At 40.8% G+C, this 23,283-nt stretch overlaps 5 protein-coding genes across 10 annotated transcripts; 3 read left to right on the top strand and 2 right to left on the bottom strand.

Moving 5' to 3' along the window:
• Window positions 1-252: 252 nt before the first annotated feature.
• Window positions 253-1,048, top strand: LOC137736273 (uncharacterized). The gene has a single exon (XM_068475571.2). The coding sequence runs from the start codon at window positions 501-503 to the stop codon at window positions 936-938; it is 438 nt and encodes a 145-aa protein (XP_068331672.2). The 5' UTR covers window positions 253-500; the 3' UTR covers window positions 939-1,048.
• Window positions 1,049-2,491: 1,443 nt separating this feature from the next.
• LOC137737276 (uncharacterized) lies at window positions 2,492-6,662 on the bottom strand. 5 transcript variants are annotated; one of them, XR_011068821.2, is made up of 3 exons: window positions 6,466-6,662; window positions 3,563-5,756; window positions 2,492-2,934 (listed from the first exon to the last, which is right to left on the bottom strand). XR_011068821.2 is itself a non-coding variant. In XM_068476712.2 (2 exons), the coding sequence occupies exon 2, from the start codon at window positions 5,702-5,704 to the stop codon at window positions 3,728-3,730; it is 1,977 nt and encodes a 658-aa protein (XP_068332813.1). In that variant the 5' UTR covers window positions 5,705-5,756; window positions 6,427-6,645; the 3' UTR covers window positions 3,284-3,727. The 5 variants fall into 5 exon arrangements, 3 of the variants coding, with proteins under 3 accessions (XP_068332813.1, XP_088539075.1, XP_088539076.1); XR_015954909.1 differs by having other exon boundaries at window positions 6,427-6,611; XM_068476712.2 differs by lacking the exon at window positions 2,492-2,934 and having other exon boundaries at window positions 3,284-5,756; window positions 6,427-6,645.
• Window positions 6,663-7,857: 1,195 nt separating this feature from the next.
• On the bottom strand, window positions 7,858-11,889 carry LOC137737453 (actin-related protein 3). The gene is made up of 9 exons (XM_068476930.2): window positions 11,408-11,889; window positions 10,785-11,244; window positions 10,512-10,658; window positions 10,207-10,299; window positions 9,881-10,000; window positions 9,653-9,763; window positions 9,070-9,195; window positions 8,856-8,954; window positions 7,858-8,421 (listed from the first exon to the last, which is right to left on the bottom strand). The coding sequence occupies exons 1-9, from the start codon at window positions 11,452-11,454 to the stop codon at window positions 8,341-8,343; spliced, it is 1,284 nt and encodes a 427-aa protein (XP_068333031.1). The 5' UTR covers window positions 11,455-11,889; the 3' UTR covers window positions 7,858-8,340.
• A 2,761-nt stretch (window positions 11,890-14,650) lies between these two features.
• Window positions 14,651-19,362, top strand: LOC137737368 (oxysterol-binding protein-related protein 1D-like). The gene is made up of 9 exons (XM_068476821.2): window positions 14,651-15,654; window positions 16,070-16,426; window positions 16,539-16,623; window positions 16,818-16,997; window positions 17,074-17,408; window positions 17,589-17,744; window positions 17,958-18,266; window positions 18,388-18,732; window positions 19,052-19,362. The coding sequence occupies exons 1-9, from the start codon at window positions 15,133-15,135 to the stop codon at window positions 19,220-19,222; spliced, it is 2,460 nt and encodes an 819-aa protein (XP_068332922.2). The 5' UTR covers window positions 14,651-15,132; the 3' UTR covers window positions 19,223-19,362.
• A 387-nt stretch (window positions 19,363-19,749) lies between these two features.
• On the top strand, window positions 19,750-22,503 carry LOC137737369 (Pyridoxal-5'-phosphate-dependent enzyme family protein). 2 transcript variants are annotated; one of them, XM_088682399.1, is made up of 8 exons: window positions 19,750-19,939; window positions 20,074-20,259; window positions 20,445-20,762; window positions 20,909-20,951; window positions 21,055-21,393; window positions 21,614-21,743; window positions 21,867-22,040; window positions 22,141-22,503. In XM_088682399.1, the coding sequence occupies exons 2-8, from the start codon at window positions 20,107-20,109 to the stop codon at window positions 22,394-22,396; spliced, it is 1,413 nt and encodes a 470-aa protein (XP_088538525.1). In that variant the 5' UTR covers window positions 19,750-19,939; window positions 20,074-20,106; the 3' UTR covers window positions 22,397-22,503. The 2 variants fall into 2 exon arrangements, with proteins under 2 accessions (XP_088538525.1, XP_068332923.2); XM_068476822.2 differs by lacking the exon at window positions 19,750-19,939 and having other exon boundaries at window positions 19,958-20,208.
• The last annotated feature ends 780 nt before the right edge of the window (window positions 22,504-23,283 follow it).

The following is a 23,283-nucleotide window of genomic DNA, read 5'->3' on the forward strand; positions in this document are numbered from 1 at the left end:
ATTTTGACACATAACAATTGTACGGGGCAAAAAGAATGAGAAATTTTAAAATATAACGATAAGCGTAAGTTGGCTATTTATAAAAGTTTAAGAGGTAATCGGCTAAAGTTAAAATTCCAGAGAGGTGGAAAATTGGCTTATAAAAGCTTATGGAGGTGATTAACTAAAATTAAAATTTATGAAAAATATTGACAGCTCTATACAAGTTCAGGAACAAACCGACAAATACCTCAATTCACAAAAGATATTTCCAACCAAAAATAACGGCAGCAACTAACAAACTGCGCGCCACGGTGCCACCGACGGCTTTCCTAGCTCTACTCCGCAACGCCCTCCAAGCCCGCCAATCTCCTCCTCCCAAAAATTCTTATATATACCCACTTCTCCCCCAACCCCACCACCACCCACCGCCACTTTCCATTAGCCTGCAGTGTTCTCAAACCCACCAACGAGAACCAACTGCGCGCATAATTAGCCCTTTACCCTTCTAATCATACAAAATGGCACGCCAACAAGTTGTTGTTGGTCTTCTTCTGTTGGCCACCGTGGGTTTGGCTTTCGCTGCCGACGCCGCCAGCCCCGCCGCCGCTACCAAACCCGACCTCCTAACCTTCGCTGGTGTGCCCTCGGCCGGACCAGTCCCTGACAATAACGATGTGGGAACCATTGCCGTTGGTGGCTCCGGTAATGGTGCTTCCGAGGCTCCTTCTCCTGGCGGTGCCATTGGTGGCTCCGGTGCTGGTGCTTCCGATGCTCCTTCTCCTGGTGGTGCCGACAGCGTTACCGCCGGCTCTGTTGGTGGACCTGTCTCTGATTCAGCTTTCGGCTCCATTGCCGGTGGTAATGCCGAGGGTCCTAATGCTAGCGCTGCCACCGTTGGATACCTCTCAGCGCGAGTAGTTGTTGCCGCAGGCGTCGCCGCCTCCTTCTTGTTCTAAGCTCCGTGCTTGCATGCATAGTATATAGTTCCCATGCAAATGTTTGTGCTCCATATTATTATGAATAATGGAAATAAACGAGAACCATCGCTATATTCGTTGGCCGTATATTTAGTGATTGTAGCGGATGCTCGTACATACGTAATCGAACAAAATATTTTCGTCGTTACAAATTAAAACGTCATTCTTTTGTGTTGTAATTCTACTTGTTACCACTAGATTGTAGTTTTAAACCCTCGTATTTAAGTCTGAAAATTTTGAACAAAACGACTGCGAAGAACTAAACCTCAATATATACCCGACTAATCCATCTTAACTGCAAGAAGATATATATTACAGTTGCATGAAAGTTCTTCTCCATCGAATACGATCTATTGGGGCCCGGGGGTGTATAATTCGTTACAGCAATTCAACTAGGAGATAAAGTGCCTTGATGCAGAATGAAGGCACTGCCAAGATCTGGTTTTAAACTGCACTGCCTAGGTAATAATCTAACCAGCTGCTAAAAAATCCACAAGATTCGTAATAGAAATCCCAGAAATAACAGAACAACGATAGCCATCGAGGCACTGGAGAGAAACAAACTAACAAAACATGCACACCAAAACTCCCTGCCTACCGCTGTCACGCGCACGCCCGTATGTACTGCGATCAAATATAAGCAAAAACCATTCGCAGATTCAAATAAACATAACCAAGCAGTTATAAAACGGCAGAGATTCCAGAGAAATGAAAGACCATCTGTGAGTTAACAGTTGCAGCTAAGAACTATGATGCAACAGAAAAGCCAGACACGAATGCCCTCAACTATTGATTACTGACAAACAGAGCTTCAAGATAAAAACCATAGAGCTCAAAAGACTGAAAACAAAAGCGCCTTTCCGCTTGCCTCCTGAAAATTATTCCATCAACTGTGAATTTGCCTAGAGTTTCAGTTACTTCATACAGAATCGGCAACTACGAAGCTTAACACAAAAATTACAAGGGCAGAACTCAAACAACAGCAGGACAGTACATGCACGGTTACTTTATATACTAATACAGAAACTGAATACGAAAAAACAGAAAGGAGAGAAAAATGAAGATACAACAAAAGATTATATGATGGTAATTCAAACAAAGCACAATCCTTCAAAACTGCCAGCAGGAAGACATGTAAAGCAAAGCATTTCCAGTGAATGCCTCCCTCAAGAACGATGCAGCCTCTCATGCACTAAACATGAAAATACACCAAAATTTCTAAAATACATTGTTGAGAAACCATACAACTTGTCTAAACAACCATTTCAGACAACCTTACTAAGCGATACATTGATGAGAAATAGATGACATGAAATCTATGATGAGAGTTACAAAACTACGTCCAAAAAATGTACAATAGTGAGCACAGAATATGTCTCCCTGGAGAGAAAAACAAACCCTAGTCTAAACAACTGTTTCCGTTCCAACTCATTTACAATGCAGCACTGACTTGCAACTCACAACCCCTAACCCCAAACTACTCACTGTTACATATAATACAGAAAAAGTAAGATTATTTACAGGAAGTGGCATCAGCAGAAACTGGCTTGTACAAATCTCACTGACTAATTACAATTTAGCACGGTGGCTTCTTGTTACAACGTATCAATGGCTCAATCCTAACTCCCTATAGTGCATAGAGCAGGCAACGACAGTTACAACACAATGAATATGTACAACTAAGCACATTGTACAAGACTTTTACAAGCTCAATGCTAAGCCTAAAATCCTAATACAGTCATAGAAACAAAAAAAAAAGGGCATTACAAGTGTACCTAATACAAGAAGTCTACGATTACACACAGACAGTCAGTTGTTACATGCACAATGACAAGTCTCCATTAAATATTTCACTAGTTCAAGAACATTCTTTTCTTTTGCACAGTTGGCAACGCATCCATAAAACACATCTTCCGCCATGTGACCAGCACAGGCTGATTCAATAATGAAAAGAAGGAGTTGCCCACTCTACTCCCTGGATATGATGATTGAAAGAAAACCCGCATGTCAATAGACATCAAATAAAATAACTTTCAAGACACCACCTCATAATCTACAACGGCCACTTAAGAACAATAATAAGAGCAAGAAAGGAAAAAAGAACATAGCAACCAAAGTTAACGGTATCCAATCCATTGTGTAATTAACTTCCCTATAGGTATGAGACACATTAGACAACAATGACATCAAGTGAGTCCCTCCCCAATTGTTTTTTCTGTTTTCAGGTCAAAGATATCCGTAACAACATACCAATCATGCCAACATCTTTCTCATGCTATTTACTCAAGATATAATATAGAAAGAGAAGAACTCCCACAATCACATAGAACACAAGAAGTTTTCAAACTATAATATCACAAACCCAATAAAGCAATTGTCTTGAAGAAACTAGGTAGCATGGTTATTAAACCAAGAAGATACTACTGCAGGAAATGAGTAGCCAAACCCCACAGCTATATCTTCATTGGTATGCTACTAAAAGTTTCTAATTGTTTTTAAGCACACAAATATTAATAGTGACAGCTAAATGTTCTGTGGAAAGCAGTATAATAAAGCAAAGGGGGAACTGATCCTTCCCTCCTATGCACACTGGTAGAACTTACTTCTCCTTCAAGAAACCACGCTTATCGGTAGGCAGTAGGCCCAGTGAAGCCCAGAGGAAGAATGCAGATTCACTGTACGTATCAAAAGCTACATATAGTAATAGTCAGAATTTATATTCTGCAGTCTCTTAAAGACCTGCCATAGAAGGTAACGATCTAACTCTGTCACTCAGATGGCAACCGTCTCCTCTTATAATCAACATCCCTTGATCTAGACCGATGATCATCCTCTGGCACTGCTTTGGACCTGCTACGACTACGAGGTCTTGAAGAAGACTGACCTTTGTCCCAGTCATCCTCATAAACCCCGTCACGATCTCTCTGCCGATGGTCTCGATAACTATCTTTTTCTTCCTTGTAACGATGCTCCCTGTGCTCCCCCCTTTCCGACCTTTCATAGTCTTGTTCTCTACCATCACGATGCCTCCTCTCAGAGTTTCCTGACCAGTCACGCTCAGATCCCCGTTCTTTTTCCCTTGAGGCAGCACTTGACCTTGCTCCTTTCTCATTATTTGTGTCACCATATCCATACTCAGAAGCATTATCATCACCACCATAACTTGACTCCCTAGTTCTTCGACCATGTTCTTCTCCTCCCCAGGCCCCCATGCTTGGGTCATTCCACATCCCTGCATGATGTCCCTCCATTCCAGAAGAACCCATCATCCCCATCCCATTAGCTGCCATTCCCCTGCCAAAGAAAGCTGGGTTTACATGAGGAGCCACCCCGGCAAGTCCCATTGTATTAACACCAGGAAATTGAGGAAGCATTCCAGGAAAGGCAGGACCTGGAAACCCTCCATAACCGCCTCCTCGACCCATATATGTTGGATCAAATCCAGAACCCATCATACCCTGAGGATTCATCATTCCTACAGGACCACCAAATCCAGGACCCCCGAGGCCCTGTCCATAGCCTCCTCCATTAGCGCCAGTTCCAACACCAGCAGGATTCCCAACCATATTCTTCACACCCATGGCCCCTCCTCTTCCCCTCATTGGTCCTCCACCTCCAGGACCTCTTCCTCCCTGTCCACCTCGTCCCCATCCACCCCTTCCAAAATTCCTCCCTCCTGTGTCTCCCGCTTGAAAATTCACACCTGCCCCCCTCCCAACACCGTCATTCATGGGCCTTCTTCCTGGTTGCTGAGCCTGAGCCTGGCCTTGTGATTTGCTCAAATAAGAAGCTCCCATCTGTTTCAAGGTCTGCGGAGAAGCAAAAGCTACAACACAAGCTCTCCCGTTGAAAACATAACCATCCATTCCCTCTTTGCATGCAGTCGCAGCAGCTGGATCATGAAACTCAACCTGACAATACCCTTTGGACTTACCACTGGCCCTCTCATCAAAAAACTTAATTTCCTTGACCCTTCCATACTGAGATAAAACACTTTCGATCTCAGCATCAGTTGTCCACCAATGTAGTTCTCCCACAAACAGCATAGCCGAACCATTCTCAATTGGTGGCCGGATTTGGTTTTCATTAACCATTGGACGATTAGCATTTATCTTGATACTCATTTGATTAGTCGGTATCGGTGCAGCTCCCGGAGGACCAGCAGTGCCAGGATTCAGTGACGGAATAAACTCACTATTACCTTTTCCAGTAATATCAGAAGAATCAATACCGACATTTGGGGGTATAGTTGTTGACCCCTGAAACCCCATTTGTCTGACTTGAGTATCATGAGTCATCTCCATAACCCTCCCCTTCTGTGATCCAGAAGCCCCACCCACATAACCTGTGGATCCCAGTTCTGGCTCCTTCACCACTAGTGGCTGATTCTGTTCCGGAAACTGGGCTCCAGCACCAGAATACTTCCCTTGAACTGAAACCCCAGGAATTTTCAGGTCCTGAGAGACACCAGCTTGAGCTCTTGGTTCAGGAACATTAGTTTTCTGTGCTTGGAGTCCTCCATTGCCAACGCCACCAGGTGGAACTGGTGCCTCAGATCGGTGCATCTGCATGAAACCCTCTCCAACATTAACATCATTATACAGATCATCGTACTCATCATCTTCTACCATCGGCTCTTCATCTGCAAGCGCAGAGATGGCTCCACTTCCCTGATACTGAAGCTTCTGAGACCCACCATATTCCTCATCTTCATAATCTATTTGCTCATCACCCATCGGATCCATCTAGGCCAACTAATATATACTCGACGTGGAGTTGACCAAGCTCTATCTCTACCTATATAATACATAACCAAGAAAAAGAACCGTCCTTAGACCCATCTCATACTGCAAACTAGATATACAGATAGATACAGATCCGAATACAAACATAAGTTAACCACAGAAAGTAAGAAGAGGACCCGAAAATTCAAATCGGTTCTTCTACCTCGGATATACAGCCTGAAAACGAGGTAACAACTATGAAACTATGAGGATACAAGGAAGTTGTAACAACATATTTAGCAACAAATGAAATACAAAACAGCCCATCTTCCATCATCAACTAATCAAATTCAAAACGGTATAACTTCGATCATCATCGACGACAAAAAGACAATAACACGATCTAAAGAAAACAACAGCAGCAACATAATGTCCACCGCCCACCAACTACCCATCTCATGAAATTGCTGGGAAAAAGATAAATCTAAACCTAAATCAGAAATACCATAATCCGCTTGACAAATCACAGGATAATTACATTAATTAAATATCAGATTAACCCAAGCACACGCGGTTCACAGAATCGCAGGAAAGAAATGAAATTGCAAATCTGACAGAAGAAACAGAAAACACAAACACCCACCAAGATTTGACCTTATAACAACACTTAGCTTAACGAGATTTGACAGACAATGCATAGGAGAAAATGCAAACAAAGAATCATGGGACGAGGAGATTCCAACATGTTCGATTTGCAGAGGATGTTGTTGTTGTTGTCTTACAGATGATATCTCTCTCAGGCTGAGCTAGTGTTACTAGTACCGAAGCGTCCGACAGACTCGCAGCAGCAGCAGCTGCGTCTTCTCAAGTTCTCATCAACATCAACAAACATCAACTAAGCGATTCTCTTTCTTCCTATCTGTGTTTGGATTTTTAATATTTATTTTCTACGCAATGTCCGCACACAGTGATACCATACACGCATTCCATTCGATCGAGTCAAAGTTTCTACCCTTCTTCTCTTTCGGTGGTCTGTAAATTCCTGTTAATTCTCAACTGTAACTTTGTTTTAGTTTTTTCTTGTTTTGTTTTTTTTTTTTTTTTTTTTTTTTTTTGATCAAATGATAAATTTGTTAGATTAGGTGTTAGATTAGAGCTCGACGGAGTTTGAACCCATGCTATTTTTTTTTTCTTTTGTTATATTAAAAATTTAAGATTTTTTTCCTATTTGGCCAACAAATTAGGAGACTCGTTTGGAAGTGCTTTAAAATGACTAAAAAGTGTTTTTACAGAAAATGTTTTTAGGTTTCAAAAACAATTAAAATGTTTTATGCAAGAAGCATAAATGTTTTTTCATGATTCACTTTCATTTTTATTTAGGATTGGTCCTTAAACAATTTAATCAGAAAAGTTTTCGACCTTTTTTAAAAACATTTTCAAAAAGAGCCCTAATATGTTAAAATGCTCATGCTTGTTTTACTTCATTTCAAAATGTTCTTTAGAAAACATTTTTATTTAAAAGCAATTTCAAATTCAATAATGCAAGTAGCTTGTAGCTCAATTAATTAATTAAGAGCAATCGTCCTTGCTCTTGAGGTTCCCTTTTCCAATCCACATCCTTGTAATTTAATATAGCTTATCCTATCGTTTGTAGGAAGAAAAGAGAAAAAAAAAAAAAAAAAAACCATGTTCAATAACAAGGCTTCTATTAAAAAGCACTTCAAGTATTTTCTTACTGAATTTTGATTTTCCTCTTTTACTTTTATCGACCGCTTTATTTTCTGCTTAAGTTTTTAAGCGTGGAGAGAGTGACATGCGTATAACTTGGAGTGAATGCAATTTACATTTTATCAACTCCTATCCTTTCGTCTTAATGTCTCATCTCCAATCGTCCTTCCCTGTTTATGAGGGAGGAAGACTATACGAAGAAAGGACAACATGAAGTCACATCCCATACGGTATTCCAGAAGTTACATGCATCTTCTATAATATCTTGTCTTTAAAAAGTTACACCGGTAAACTTCCATTCTCCGAAAAAAAATATTTACGTACAATTGAAATCTCAAAGTTACGATATCTTAACTGAATTATGCGAAACTACGTCAGCAAGTTTAAATTTTTGATGGTGCGTGCTAGATTTGAGATACAACCGCATCAGTGTTTTCTGTAACAAATGTCTTGAAATAGAAATATATTTGAACTCAAATTAGAAATTATTGTGCTACAACAATCCAATCCAATCCAATCCAATCCGAAAGAATCAAACTACCTACCGGAAATGCACTACAGTGTAACAATCTTAAGCAAACTCTATCTATCTAAGTTGAACATCAAAACTGCATATTTCAGGCAGGTTCATGTCCACCCACATCACGATTCTCGTCTGATCCTTCAGGGGCCACTCGGACTAAAAAACACTGCAGACTATTTTCCTATCTGCTTTTAGGAAGACCTATTGCCTCCTAATGAAATTTCTCTTACAAAATTAACAACTGAGAAACTATATTTTACACTGCCCCTAGCAGCACATGAGTACACATCTGACCAGGCAGATTCAGGAAGTAAAATTACTGAGGGTGTAGGAGGTGGAATTGACGGGGAATACCATTTTTATCAGGAATTGCCAGCAAGTGGTCCAGCCAAAATCGATATTTGCATCAATACATCCCCTTGAAAACAGGATTTGTTCTGCATATGCTTGCGCCGTATTCCTCATACTCTTCTTTTGTATGGCAAGCCTGTACCAATAGAAACTTCTCAGTATACAACAACAATTTAGCAACAGAAGAATGATAGTTCGGCAGTTTTAAATATAAACATGAAAGAAGGTGAAAGCTCAGTATCAAATGCTGAGGTTGCTATCAAAATCAAATTCGATTCTTTGTATGATTTTGGAGAGGAGGAGACCTCATCCTCCATGATCCGTTAAGTTCCCCTTCATGCCATTCGAAGGTTGAATAACTGGACTCAAGGTATCATAGATTAACGAAAATGTTTTCAAATCTGAGGAGATGGTAATCGGTGCACATAATTAGATAAATAAATACAAGGGAAACTCAAAGGAGATACGAAAGTTACTACAAATAGGTCCAACATATAGATCGAAGTGTAACATGAGATGGAAAGAAATTCATAATCGTCATGCCCACAGATTAGAAGAAGAAATTCATACCGCAAAGAATTCAGGTGTGGATGCAAGTACAGAGCCTCCAAACCAAACTGCAAATCTCTGGATGGGATGACTAACTACATTCACTTCCACTGGCTGTGACTGAATGCCCATAACAAAATAAAAATCAAACTCATGTATTGTAAATACACTGCACATGTAAACATGTTTATAGACAAATACACGTTGCACACACATTTAATATTAAAATCCTTACTTTTACTTCACCGCCAACTCGAGCTTCAGATGCAAGAAGCCGGGCATCAACAATCTTCTTTATATCCCGTTGCAACCTCCTGTGGAAGTCCTTGAACATGGTTGAACCTCCGGACAACACTATATTCTGAGAATAACAGTAACAATAATATGACTAAATCAATAAATTGCAACAAGAAATCTTAAATACAAGAACGAAGATAACTAATTACATGAGGTCATAGTACTATAACCAACTATTTTACATATGAATAAAAATATTTGTATGGGACTAGGTCTGGACCTTAGAGCTTAAAACAATTCAAGCACCGGACTATGAATATAGGAGGAAATTAGTGCTAGAGTTTAAAAACAACTACGAACCAATGTATGTACAGTCAAATGAAGTTGTAGAAAACAGTACTCAGATATTAAGGCAAAAATAAAGAGACTATATTCAACCAGTGTCCAAAGATCATTCCGTAATAGATCCTGAACACCGTTACAATGTCCAACAACCAAATTGTAGCTATACAGCATATTAATTCTTATTTATTCAATTAAAACACATCCCATTTATAAACTTCTTCCGAAGCCTACTTCACCTTATACAAAGACCTCCTGGTGTCAATTGGAGCAGACTGAATACACTTGTCAATTACAACTGGTAAGGGAGTGGTGAAGTCTGTGCTATAAATCTCAGGATTGAAGAAAACCTGTTAAAAATTTGAGACAGATTAGCTGAGATAACAAGCAGTGATTGTAGAAATTGGGGAGCAATTTTCCTACTAGGCAAAGAAAAGAGGAAGTTTCAGGGAGGAGGGGAAGTAAACCTCTGGACCCAGAAATCGTTCATAGCCAATGTCACAAGAGTAGGGCGCCCCTGTCTTTGGCTTAATGCCTCTCCATTGCTTAATATACTTGGAAGGTTCTTTGTCGTGCTTATTAAACTCCTGCAATCAATAGAGAAACAAGAGTTTGTCATCAAAACAATATCCAAATAGAATATAAACTCACACAAATGAACCAAGTAACACGAGTAGTTGTGAACTTGCAAAATACTTAGTTGCTCATAACAATTTACAACAGGTATAAAAAAATTGCACCAATTTGTACCAAGGTCTTCAAACCTTACTATGGTCATGGAAGTAAAGTTCACCTTGACTATGTCAGAACTAGTATAGCAATACATTTCCTTCACTCTGCGAGCTACGTCAAAGGAGTCTTCTTGTGGCACATTCTCGCCTCTTTCCTGAATATAATGCAAGAAGCATTAGCTCACAAACACTTTATCTGTAAACCTTAAGTACTCTTAATTAGCCATATTGTGTAATTGCATTATGGATGAAATTTTTCAAAGTTCACACGCAATACTGTCTGGTTCCAAACGCTAACCCTAGCTAATCATTTTTCATGATGACAACAAAGGTAATAAGAATAAAAAAGGAATGGAATACAGCATACCCGCATAAGCTGCTGGACGAATAGAGTGACATCTTTCCCGGCAATAGGAACCGACTTGATGCTGCTCCCAATAACATAACCTTCTGCAACAGGTACAATGTGAGTTGCCCCATCTCCAACATCCACTACAACCCCTGTCATCTCACACTAAGAAAATTATAGGTCAATCAAAGAGGAAAAAATCGAGATAACACACATTACTAAGCACTTCGGGTAACACATATCTCATAACACGAAAAAATACAATAAACATCTTGAACTTTCAATACCAACCTTAGAGGTAGTGTAACCAGCTGCAAGAGCAAGTACTGAATTCACGGCAATGTAAAGGCCAGGAACATTGAAAGTTTCGAACATGATTTCGCCCGTGTACTCCCGGCTCTCCGGGGCAGTAAGCGGACTCTCAGTTAAAAGAAAACAATGGTCTTCAGGATCACAACGCAAGTAGTTAAATATACATTGCTGCCAGAACCGCTCCATTGAATCCCAATTCTCGACCTGGCCCTGTCGAATGGGATAGCTCAGATTGTAAGTCGTACTAGATCGAGATCTATCCAGTGCCTCATCCCCTATAAAAAAATCAAGATCAGCCATCACGCCAGCATTGTGCTGCGCTACCCAGCCGGCCTTGGAGGACGTTCTGGACGGGTTCAAAAACGATTCATTTAAGGCAACTACAGTCGGAACAATGTAACACGGCTCGACATTTCCAGCGAAACCCATCTTAGTATACCTACAAAATATGGATGCAAATGCACATATTAGAGCAAAATCCTCCTGGGAATTGTAACAAACAGGTGGGGGGCAATACGTGCAACTCCAAATTCAATCGGAAAACAAGAGTGAAAAGTCAATTGGGGCATTTCGCCGAACAGTTTTCGAGCTTAATTACGTACCCACTTCCATTGTCGATGACTACAGCTGGGCGAGAGGCCGGGTCCATGAGAGAGCTTGAAACTGGTATTGGCTTTGATTATTACGGAGGTGGATCTGCAGCTGAGATCCAATAGAGGGTGCGAGGCAAATGATCATAGCTTTGAAGAGCGCGGGAAAGAAAAGCACGAAGTGGAAGCTGGTGGTGGTGCTGATGATGGCGACGCAGACTTGGATCGGAAGCGAAAGCGGCGGCTCAACCAACAGCTCGGTAGCTCGCGGCAGTTGGTGATTGCGATTGGTGCCCCACCCATTTCAGTGACAGACGCAGAAGCTGAACATTTCAATGGCGGCAGCTCTCGTCGACTGCATCATCATCGTTGCAGCTTCGGCAAATTTTCTCCGATTCGATGCTTTTATTGGCAATCAAACAACGTCGACCCCCCTCTCGCTTTCTCTTTTGGGGCTTCTCTTTTTGGCCGGTTACGTTTTGTTGTTTGGTTCTGAAATAGAACGTTGGTTTGGGGCCGTTGGATTTGTTCGCTGATGGGATGGAGCGACGGGTCAGATTTTGCCGGATCAGGATCCTCTCCTGATCTAAGGATGAGGATCCTCCTGATCATGGAATATGGACCGTTGGATGAAAATCTAACGGTTATAATTATTAGAACTTTAAAGGATCCTCTTGTTTATAGTCGTTAATTTTCATCCAACGATCCAAATTCCTTGATCAGGAGGATCCTCATCCTTAGATCAGGAAAGAGGATTCTGATCCAATTTTGCCTCCGGTCGGAACCCAGTCGTGGGGCCCGTGGACTTGTTGTAGTGTAGCGAAATGGTACTGTCGGTGAATTGTATATCTGTATAGTTGTATTGTACTTTATGCATTTTGTGGAAGAAAATTCGAAGGATTTTAATAAAAAAATTTACGGTACTATTTATGTTTTAATGAAAATAATATTTTTATTTTAAAATGTAACTTATGATACGATTTACTTACAACATATTTTTTTCTTTTTTATTAAAACTTAAAATTTTCAATTCATTTTCATTAGTTTTTTCTAAAAAACTTTAGGGTAAATTATTTAGACCAAACTTTATAAATTATATAACATAATTTTTAGATTGGATTATTATTTAACTGTTAATCAAAGTGCTTTTTATATCGGTGACACATCACCTAGTTTGTAAATTTGCTGTAAAAATTCGATTTACCTAACATTATCGACATTCATGATCTTGGATTTTTTTGGGCGAAACTTGTGAACAAAAATTACTACAATCATGATAGGACTGAGTTGTGTATTAATGTGTAGGTGTTGTATTGACATTCTAAAATTTTTATTTCGCATTTTTATGTGCTTCTTTTTAATTAAAAAAAACTTAGAGTGCACGTGAAATTTCTAGATGCAAACACTAAATAGCATCAGTGTAATGTGTGACAAATTTTTGCAAATTAAAATTTTTTCGAGACATTTTGTATGGATCATTGTGATTTTTTTTATTTTTATTGATGTGAATTGTTTAGTTTTGAGCAATGTACATACAAAATTGATATTTTTCTTATAAATGATGGATTACTCTAGTGGTGAGAGTCTTCTTTTCAACTTCCTGCAGCTCCACCTCTTCACACAGATATGAAAGAGATCCGACACAAAAATTAAAAAGAACAAAACTTTCCTAAAGAAAACAATAAGAACCAATAAAGTTTATGAAAATTATTAAAAAACAGAATCAAAACTAAAGAACCAAATGGCATCGCCGCCCCACATCCTCTCCGCATTCCGATGTGAGTCATAGCACCGTACTGGCTAAACCTATGCAATTCGACAACTTCCACACTTTGTGCATCTCCAAATCCATATCGAAGCTGTCAACTAGAGCCAATACCTTGTGTTGGATGTGTATGTGTGCTAACAAACTAGAATCCTAGCGACTCTAGCGTTTTATGATGACGATTCGGCACCAACGACCAAAGTAAAATAAAAGGAAAGAAGGAAGGGATCAAGAAAAATTGTTACGAAAGGTGGCCGCCAACCACATGGTCAAAACAGAAACCAACAACAGAAGATGATTTTTTTTTTTTCTCACAACAAGTATTAATCATTATTTATACAAACTTATCATCTAGCTATTAATTCAATCGTAAATTTGTTCCCACTATTAGAAGACGATATTCTAAATTCGAAAGTAAAAATGAAAAAGCACATATAGTACTTCACAAAATCTAAAACTATAATATATTTCACGTTACAGTGAATACAACATGATATCGGAAAAGTTTCTTATGTATAGTGGTTTTCTTCTTAGGTAGGGGCGCCTATTATATCATTAAGACTAGTGCCAAAGGGGCGGTGACTGGTGCAGTTAATTTTGTCCCTCCAAGGAAGGTAATTTTACAAATAAAGCTGAAAAAGCAAAGACAAAGCTAGAATTGGCTGGGCCAACTTACAGCAATTCGTACAGGCCTTGGTCCCACTAGCCATAGCCCAACCTGAAACCCTCGAACGAGGGCCTCAAAGGCCCAACCATCCAACCACGTGGCCGCAAGTTGTCCCCTTTCCTAATAACAAACTGTATTGTCGTCGTCTTTGAGGTCTAATCGTGCTGCAAATCGAATCATTACCTTAATTTTGTCAATTAGTTAGTTAGTGGATCCACTGATCAATCAAATAATATGGAATTATGGAACGCATTTTCTATGCTTTTCAAAAAGTTAAAATGAGTGGTATTTTGAAGAAAATTTTAACGGAGTTTCACGAACTGCGGGTTCTGATGAATTAAGAGATCAACGGTAATAGATTTTTATTTAAGAAATTATTGCTCTAATTCAATTAAAGTTGAAGAAGCTACAATTCACTCATTAGTTTGGCATCTCTAAAGACGTATGTCATGACATACATGTTATTATACAATTGAAGAAAAAAAAAAATTTCTCTCCGATTATGTAATTTGTATCGTTCTATGTTTCGTTCACATTGAAAATTTTCTGTCACAACCGGGCAGCCAATCCAGTTAGCCCAAATTTGAACATATTGATCGCAAGTCAACAACAGCCACTCGCGGTAAGCACATCGATTGGCCAACTGCCCCGAAGCTCCACCGTCCACGATGCTCTCCAGCCCACCCGACCACTCCCCCGTTCCCTCCACGGACACCCCGGTCCGTCCGTTCACTCGTCGCTTTCAAAAACCTCCCAATTATCCAAAACATCCCCATCCACTGACTGCACACCCGCCAAACATACAAGGGTAGTGCCATAATTTCACAAGGGAGATTCATAATTCCCACCGGACAACAGCAATCACTAGCACCTGCGCACTAACGCGCACGTTAGCTGTCCCCTCTCTGCCTCCACCCACAATTATGCCTCCCCAACCCAAAAACCCATAAACCAAACCCCATGCATTTACATTAATTGCGCCATTAATTATTTTAATCACGCCATTTTTTAGCTGTTAATTAAATTAATTTAAGTTATTTAAATATGTAATCACTGAGCAGCAGCAGCAGCAGAAGTGTCTTAATGGACCTGTGTGAGTAGAGCTCTTCATAACTCTCTCTCTCTCTACTTTCTCTCTCTAGAACCAGAAGCTCCGAGAATTTTTATGTCATTTCCGAAACGGTTCGTTTTCGCTTCGGATCGGGTCCTGCATTTCTACAAATCGGAGCTGTGTGATCGGCGCTGCATGTGCATGGGATAAGGATTGCAAGGATCGGATTCGTTTTTTGTCTGATTGGGTTGAAGATGAACCCGCTGTGCTGCATTGCGCCGGTTTCGATCGATCGGGACCGGGGCACCCCGGTGGCGGCGAAGCAGTCGGGTCAGTGCCAGGTAGGCTCGGAGGCTCCGATCCGGAACGTCAGCTACGGCTCGAAGCCGAGCTACTCGGCTCAGGTCTCGTCGGCCGGGACCGAATCGGACAGGGCTTCCGCCGCGGCGGGCCACGAGGTTGAGGATACGATCAGCGAAGCTCGGGATTCGAAGGTGTTTGGCGGCGGCGTGAGCGGCAGCTTGGCTGGGATTTTGTACAAGTGGGTGAACTACGGGAAGGGGTGGCGGTCGCGGTGGTTTATGCTCGAAGACGGCGTGTTTTCGTACTACAAGGTTCATGGACCGGACAAGATTTTGGTGAGCCAGGTGAGAGAGAAGGGATTGAGGGTGATCGGAGAGAACTCGCTGAGGTACATGAAGAAGGCGAATTGGGGCAGTAATCGGCTCGGAGGTCCGGCGAGGCCGTGGAAGCCTTTCGGAGAAGTGCATTTGAAGGTATGAGCTTTTGCTTATCACAGAAATGTGAAGCCATTGTTTGGGATATAGTAAGCAATGCTATTTTTAGCTGATGCTATATTTAGCAAATCAGAAGTATGTATGCATTGAGTTTATTTTTTGGGATTATCTGGGTCCTTTTGCTGAGTTTGTATATTTGTAATGTGAGTGGTGGGAGTCGAAAGCTACAGAAAATGTTATTCCTACACTTTTCACGGAATTTAAAAAAAAACATTGATTGATACCCACCAAAAGTATTCATCAATCTTGAAGGACCAACAAAAACTCGAATACGTTGGGACGAATGTTTGTGTTTTGTTTGATGATGCATAAAAATGCGTGCTCGAAAGCGCATGGTCTGTACTTTTGAGTTTTTGGTTTTTGGTTACTGAATTCGAAGTGGTCTGGTTTACAGGTCTCTTCAATTCGTGCCAGCAAATCAGATGATAAACGGCTTTCCATATTCACAGGAACTAAAACTCTTCACTTGCGGTGTGTGACCAGAGAGGACCGAGCTACATGGATTGACGCACTGCTGGGTGCTAAAGATCTTTTCCCTAGAGTGTTTACGAGCAATGATTTGGTACCTTCGGAAGATATAGTTGTTTCGACAGAGAAGCTAAGGCTAAGATTAACACAGGAGGGAATTGGTGAGCCGGTGATCAAAGAATGCGAGTCAATTATGCTCTTAGAAGTGTCAGAGCTTCAAAATCAGTTGAAGGGTCTTCAGAGTAAACATGTGATGCTGTTGGAGTCATTGAGGCAATTAGAGGTATTTCCATGCATTTAATCACTAAGTTTCTGCTTTATACATGTGCTGCAATAAGGGTGGTGGAAAGCTTGCAAGTCGGAAAGTAAATCCCTATCTAAATTTCCTTTTGCAGACAGAAAAAATCGAGCTGGAAACTACAGTAGTGGATGAAACAAAGGAGCGTGAGTCATACGGACAGGGGGATAGGAGATTTAGTGGTCGGTTATCTTTCCATTATCCTAGTATTTTGTTGAGCTCAAATGTTTTCAAATATGAGATGTCTAATGATGATTTAAGCTTCGGTAGTGCTAAAAATGTTTCAAGCCACATACTCAGTTTCTGATTTATTATCAATGAATATTTAATTTTGACCGTTAGTTTTGACTGTATTATGGTTTTGCTCATGCCACAGATTTCTACTCCGTCTTATCTGAGGGCAGTGCAAGTGATTCTGATGCAGATAACGAAAGTCAAGATGGGGCAGATGTTGAAACAGATGAAGATGAAGGAACATATTTTGATACATATGACATTTTGTCTTCAGAAGCTCTAAGAAGTGCTTCCTATCGGAATAGAGAAGGCTTGGGAAATGGTGTGTATACAATAGAGATTCTTTCTTTCTGATTAGTTAAAGAAACATAATTTGATATGAATTATTTTGTCTTCAGATGCTCTAAGAAGTGCTTCCTACCGGAGCAGGGAAGGTTTGGGAAATGGTTGTATATTTGAAAGAGATTCTTTCTTTTCTGATCGATTGCGTGGACTTGAGGAGATCAAGACAATTAAATATCCATACGTGAAAAGGAGGGATGATTTGCCAGAACCCAAGGAGAAAGAGAAGCATATTGGCTTGTGGTCGATTATCAAGGATAATATTGGGAAGGACTTGTCTGGAGTTTGCCTTCCCGTTTATTTTAATGAACCACTCTCATCGTTGCAAAAGTGCTTTGAAGATCTGGAATATTCAAAGTTGGTTGATCGAGCATCGGAATGGGGAAAGCAGGTAAGGTCCTCTGCTGTCCCATTCTATGCATCACCTAATTGTCTGCACTTTGGAACATGAATTAATTTGGAGCAAGGGAGTGTTGTTCATAGTCTTCAAATCTTAGCCTTAGCTCAAGGCTTACTCTTCCCGACCATGTTGTTTGAGTTCTTAAATTAATTTGGACTTCATGTGGTGCAGGGGAATGATTTAATGAGAATTCTAAACGTTGCAGCTTTTGCTGTATCTGGCTATGCATCAACAGAAGGTCGGCAGTGCAAACCCTTTAATCCTCTCCTCGGGGAGACCTATGAGGCTGACTATCCAGATAAAGGACTTCGTTTTTTCTCTGAAAAGGTAATGCACGTTGACAAATTTTTCAGTGTTGATGTCTAGTAGCACCCTTTTAAATGGATTTCTGTCCATTAAGTATGAAGAGTGGTAAAAGATAAAAGTAGCCTCTTTGTTGCTTTGTGTTGTTAGGACTCATTGAATTTGAAGCATCACAGATAATTGTCAAATGTTTATGAACCATTGAATGTTGGCTAACAAGGACAAGCTTGCACTCAGGTGAGTCACCACCCAATGGTTGTTGCTTGTCATTGTGAAGGAAGAGGTTGGAAATTCTGGGCGGACTCCAATCTCAAGGGCAAGTTTTGGGGGCGTTCTATTCAGCTTGATCCTGTGGGTACCCTTTCCTTGCAGTTTGAGGATGGGGAGACATTTCAGTGGAGCAAGGTCACTACCTCTATATACAATATCATACTAGGAAAAATTTATTGTGACCACTATGGCACCATGCGCATCAGGGGCAGTGGCAATTATTCCTGCAAGCTAAAGTTCAAGGAGCAGTCTATCATAGACCGAAATCCACATCAGGTTGGCTAAAGTCTAAATTCTCCCCAGAACAATAGCTTTCAATTGCGGCCCGATTTTCATGTTTATGTTACACTTAGTTTTTAGACATTGCTGGGCTTTACATAAATTCATGAAATTTCAGGTTCATGGATTTGTTCAAGACAATAGAACTGGAGAGAATGTAGCAATGTTGGTGGGTAAGTGGGACGAGGCAATGTACTATGTGCTGGGAGATCCAACTACAAAACCAAAGGGTTATGATCCAATGACAGAGGCTGTGCTTCTCTGGGAAAGAGATGACTATGTGACCAAGACAAGATACAATTTCTCCCCTTTTGCAATATCCCTTAATGAACTGACACCTGGCTTATTGGAGAAGTTACCGCCGACGGACTCAAGGCTAAGGCCAGATCAAAGACATTTGGAGAATGGTGAATATGAATTGGCAAATGCAGAGAAGCTAAGACTTGAACAGCTTCAAAGACAGGTACCCCCTGTACATCCTCTTTCTCCTTTTGATCCGTTATTCATCCATTCATCTTCCTCTTTTCATGCATTCTTGCTTCTAATTGCGAGCCTAATGTCCGCTTGAATTTAATTGAAATGAAAATGACGTCAATCTCATATCTGGCCAATGATCTTGAGAGTTTGAGATTCAGGACTCAGCTCTAAACTGAATTTGTAGCTAAAGCCATTTCCCTGGTGTTTTCGGGGCATTGATGGGCTCCTGTATGCAGTGTAATTTATTTGTAAACTTATATTCTATTCTGAAATTGTATTTAGCAACTGTTGATCATTTGTTGCAGGCAAGGAAGTTGCAAGAGAGAGGGTGGCAACCAAGATGGTTTCGGAAAGACGAGGAGGGTTGTTATAGTTATGTGGGAGGGTATTGGGAAACTAGGGAGAACAACTGGGATGGAATTCCTGATATTTTTGGCCAGAGTAGCGATTTGCCTTCGTGTTCTGGTGAAGAGTAAGGCATCTCTTGGCCCGACCTTTGTTGTATTAGATTATGGTTATCTTTCGCTTCTTCCACCCTAAATCCGAGTTTAATGTAGGCTGTGTCATGGAAAAAACCCTTGGTGCCGTAATGATAGTTTGCTAATGGTTTCTGTCTTCTCTACGCCTTCATTTGGTACATGACATCGCCCATGGAGCTCCTCCTGGTCAGCGTTAATGTTCCACATTGGAGCAATCTTTGTTTCATAGTAAAATTCTTACCGGGATTTGGTTAAAAACAATATACTGTGATGTTACGTGTTTAAAAAGTGAACTGTTTCGTCTAATAAACGCTTGTCGCGTGGCGAATTTGGTTTTCGTCAAAAGGTGGGTGAAATGCAAGAACGGTGGGATCTAATGTAAATAAATGTTTTTGAGACTCATTAGAAATAGACATTGCCTATCAGATCGGGTGTCATATGGTTAAGAGCGTTTACCATTACATGTATCGTGTGTTCAAAGTTCATACTGCACAAGCATTCGAACAATTTACTTGAAACTGAATAGTCTACGGAAAATTTGACGACGGGCCTCATTTCCATGCCTTCTTCCGGGTCGCACTTCATCTTCGACTGAAGCGCGGGCAAGCTCATCTTCTTGGAGCGTCGACCCGACGTCGAGAGCGCCGCCGGCGACGTTCCGATACTGGCACGGCGAGGATTCATTTTTTGGGGGTTTTAGTGTTGGATGAGACGGTAAAATTGATAAAACCTTAAACCGGGTGGGACCCTAAGCCCATTTCCCGCCGTTCGATCTTTACGGCTTGTCATCGTACGGTTAATAATAAAACGCGCCGTATCTTGTGACGTTTTCTGTTTTCCGACTCCAGTTCATCATCCCCTTCCAATTATCTGCTGGTGTGATGAGGATGAAAGTTGAATGCTTTACCAGTAAGAGCGCGATTTCGGCAGCAATTAACCGCGGCTTTCACTCCGGCGTCGTTTCGAAAGGCCGTCGGATTCAGGTTCTCTCTCTACCTCTCACCATTGAAGCCAGGCTAAGGTTTCTGTTGCAAGTAATGGGTTGGACTAAATTTTGGATTTTGCATATTAGTTCTGGATTAAAGTTGGATTAAAACGATAACCCTTTGTTTAATTTAATCGGTCCAGCATGCTCATGACTTCGGATTTTAATTAAATTGCTATAATGTCGTACGTGTTGCAGATTGATGAGTGTTTTATTTTTGCCCCAATTTGGCAGTGTGTTTCCAATTTGAACTTGAGCGGTGGAGATTTTGTGTCAAAATTGCTTGATAGAAGATGGGCATTGCCTGCCCCTGATGCCAAAATTCACCAAATAGTGTTTTCTAGCAACAAAGTAGCAGAGCCAGGCAAAGCCTTGTCTGATGTTTCCTTCTCCAACAATACCAACCCATCTTTTATGATGAGCAAGAATGATCAAGAACCTTCTTTTTTTGTTGTGAGGGATGATTTGTTGCATCCGTTGATAAATGGTAATAAAGCGCGAAAGTTGGACGCGCTGATTCCCCTCGTGGAAGATCATTCCGTGACTCATGTGGTGAGATTCTGATCCTTCTAAGATTGTGAGGGATGATTACATTGCATCATGCATATTGTGTTCAACTTTCAGGATTGTGATTTGTTGAATTTGAATTCCTTTCGAGACCAAATGGCATTCAGCTGCGTTTTTTATTTATTGTGTAGGTCACATGCGGAGGCTGTCAAAGCGCACATACAGCAGCTGTTGGTGGGTAGTTTCTAGCTGCAATTGCTATGGGATATAGCTGCAATTTTGGTGTAAAGAGCTATGTGCATCCTTGCTCATATATGGCGATTTTTGTGTTCTGCAGCTGTTTCATGTTCAGAGAGAGGACTTAAACCACACTTGCTTCTACGAGGGGAGCAGCCAGAAATACTGACCGGCTATAACTTGATTTCAACAATGTATGGAAGTGTCATGTATGTTCCGAGATCTCTGTATGCCAACAGGGAAAAGATGCTAAAGAGCCATGCTGATGATTTGGCAGGCAGTAGTAGTAGTGTCGTATGGTTCGATGATATTTTGGAGGCTTCTTTGAGAGAAGATGATGGTTCTCAGAATTTTTTGCAAAAGGATGCTTGGAAGAGTGACCGTCCTTGTAAAATTGCAATCGTTAACGAAGGTGCAGGAGATGTTGTAGCATTACTAGGTAACGTAACTTTTAGGAATAAATAAACCTCTTTTTGGTTCCATGTATACATATCCGCATTCTTTTAGTTGGGGAGGGGGTGTTATATAGTTATTGGATGTCAGTAAGCGCATCTGATTTTTGAATCCAATCCCCCAACATTCCTGCTCCTTGTTTCATGTCTGCAATTTCACACATCTTTGACGGCTCGGTCTTGCTTTCTCCTAATTTGTTTTCTCAGGTCTGATTCGCCTAGTGCAGTACTTATCCCAGAATCACTTACTTGGGAAAGAGAGGCCCTTGAAGTTTGTTGTAGATTCTGGAACTGGGACAACTGCTGTTGGTTTAGCACTTGGAGCCATATGTTTGGGGTATGTTCTCATACGTTTTATTTCTCAAACATGTTAAAAATGTCATCAAAATAACGTAGCTTCTTGTGCAAGCAGACTTTTGTCAATTGCCGCATTTAAACTATTTCTTTTTCGTCGTGTCAGGCTTCCATGGGAGGTAACCGCAGTGATGCTGGCTGGTACAGTTGACGGGTATAGACATCAGGAGAAGCGCTTGATTTCCGATTTCAAGAGGCATTTTGGTTCCCAAATTGACAGCTGCTTCGATGAAATGGATAGAGGAATCGTGCACTGGGTAGAACGTCTACATCCAAGAAAGTAAGTAGCCTGTCATCCTCTCCACAGCTTCTACAATATTTCATTTATATATTCATCTGTTTTCTGTAATATAAGTTAAACCCTGCCCTATATCTGTCAGGTTTGGCAATGTTTTAGAAGGGGAAGTAGAGGCATGCCAACACATTGCAAAACAAACCGGTATTTTGGTGGATCCAGTGTATACACTCGCTGCGTGGGAGATGGCAACGATCCTTCGTGAACAGGAAGCAGAAGGAGGTGCAACGGTGGTGATGATTCACACTGGAGGCACTCTAGGCTTGTTTGGATTAGCACAGAGGTACAGATCCTACTTCTCTAACCTCAAAACTGGACCGTCCAAGTCGAGAGAGAGTTGAGTCCACTGAATTCACTTTAACCGTAAGGCATTTGTATCCCCATTGTACTTTCATCCAACCTTTTGTATCGAAATTGAGAAATTATAGAGAAATGTTCGACGTCCAAACTAGTGTCATTTTAAACATACGAGCTTATTTTGGTAAATTGGAGCGAATTGAACTCTGAATGTATCTTAATTTTAACCCATTACAGCAGTCGGGACAACTCCAAGGGCTTATTAGACACAAGAGTTTAGTTGGTATGGCCCTGGCTTGAGATCGGACTCCGGGCTGATCCCTCCCAAAACTGTTTAGCAGAGGATAAATACAAACCTAAGCCTATGGCCCAAAATCCTGAATTGGGCTTCTGAATATTTTGAATACCGCTACCCAAGTAACACCATCTTGTCCTGATAAAGATCTTTCAAATTTGCAAGTTACATGTGCTCTGCCAACAAATTCTCTCGCTCTCTCAGGGGCTATAAATCTGGGTTGGGGTTCACTTGCATTTTTGTGTTTGGGAAGCGCTTTAAGGGTGTGTTTGTTACACCATACTGTCTCGGATTAGACTAGCTTCAGGGACTAAGCTGGACTGACTTAGACTAGACTAAGCTGAACTAGCTTAGTTAAGTGTTTGGTGCAGTGTCGGACTAAGTCACAGACTATATTTTTTTTGCCATTTTTAATTCACTTTTGGCTTAAAAATTAAACAAAAATTAATAATTAAAAGGCAGTGAAGTCTGGAAATGAATGGACCCAAGCACATTTTCTTTCCCTTTCGTTCCTTTACCCTTCCTTGTTTCTCTTCTCCATCATTTTCTCTCTATCAAATTATGCATGAATCTCTTACTTTTCTTGTTTAATTAAGATAATTTGTTGGTTAACCATTCGCCAAGCCTTTAGAGATT

Source organism: Pyrus communis, chromosome 13, assembly GCF_041283825.1.
Source record: "Pyrus communis isolate YQ-2024b chromosome 13, ASM4128382v1, whole genome shotgun sequence".
NCBI classification, from domain to species: domain Eukaryota; kingdom Viridiplantae; phylum Streptophyta; class Magnoliopsida; order Rosales; family Rosaceae; genus Pyrus; species Pyrus communis.

Bases quoted from the DNA above. Each gene is read 5' to 3' on its own strand.
- LOC137737368 (XM_068476821.2), top strand. From the start codon at position 15,133: ATGAACCCGCTGTGCTGCATTGCGCCGGTTTCGATCGATCGGGACCGG. The intron at 16,624-16,817 runs GTCGGTTATCTT...CTCATGCCACAG, and splicing joins GGGGGATAGGAGATTTAGTG to ATTTCTACTCCGTCTTATCT. The intron at 16,998-17,073 runs GTGTGTATACAA...TTTTGTCTTCAG, and splicing joins TAGAGAAGGCTTGGGAAATG to ATGCTCTAAGAAGTGCTTCC.
- LOC137736273 (XM_068475571.2), top strand. From the start codon at position 501: ATGGCACGCCAACAAGTTGTTGTTGGTCTTCTTCTGTTGGCCACCGTG.
- LOC137737369 (XM_088682399.1), top strand. From the start codon at position 20,107: ATGAGGATGAAAGTTGAATGCTTTACCAGTAAGAGCGCGATTTCGGCA. The intron at 20,763-20,908 runs GTGAGATTCTGA...TTTATTGTGTAG, and splicing joins ATCATTCCGTGACTCATGTG to GTCACATGCGGAGGCTGTCA. The intron at 20,952-21,054 runs GTGGGTAGTTTC...TGTGTTCTGCAG, and splicing joins CGCACATACAGCAGCTGTTG to CTGTTTCATGTTCAGAGAGA.
- LOC137737276 (XM_068476712.2), bottom strand. From the start codon at position 5,704: ATGGATCCGATGGGTGATGAGCAAATAGATTATGAAGATGAGGAATAT.
- LOC137737453 (XM_068476930.2), bottom strand. From the start codon at position 11,454: ATGGACCCGGCCTCTCGCCCAGCTGTAGTCATCGACAATGGAAGTGG. The intron at 9,764-9,880 runs GTTTACTTCCCC...AATTTTTAACAG, and splicing joins AACGATTTCTGGGTCCAGAG to GTTTTCTTCAATCCTGAGAT. The intron at 8,422-8,855 runs GTATGAATTTCT...CTATTGGTACAG, and splicing joins CCACACCTGAATTCTTTGCG to GCTTGCCATACAAAAGAAGA.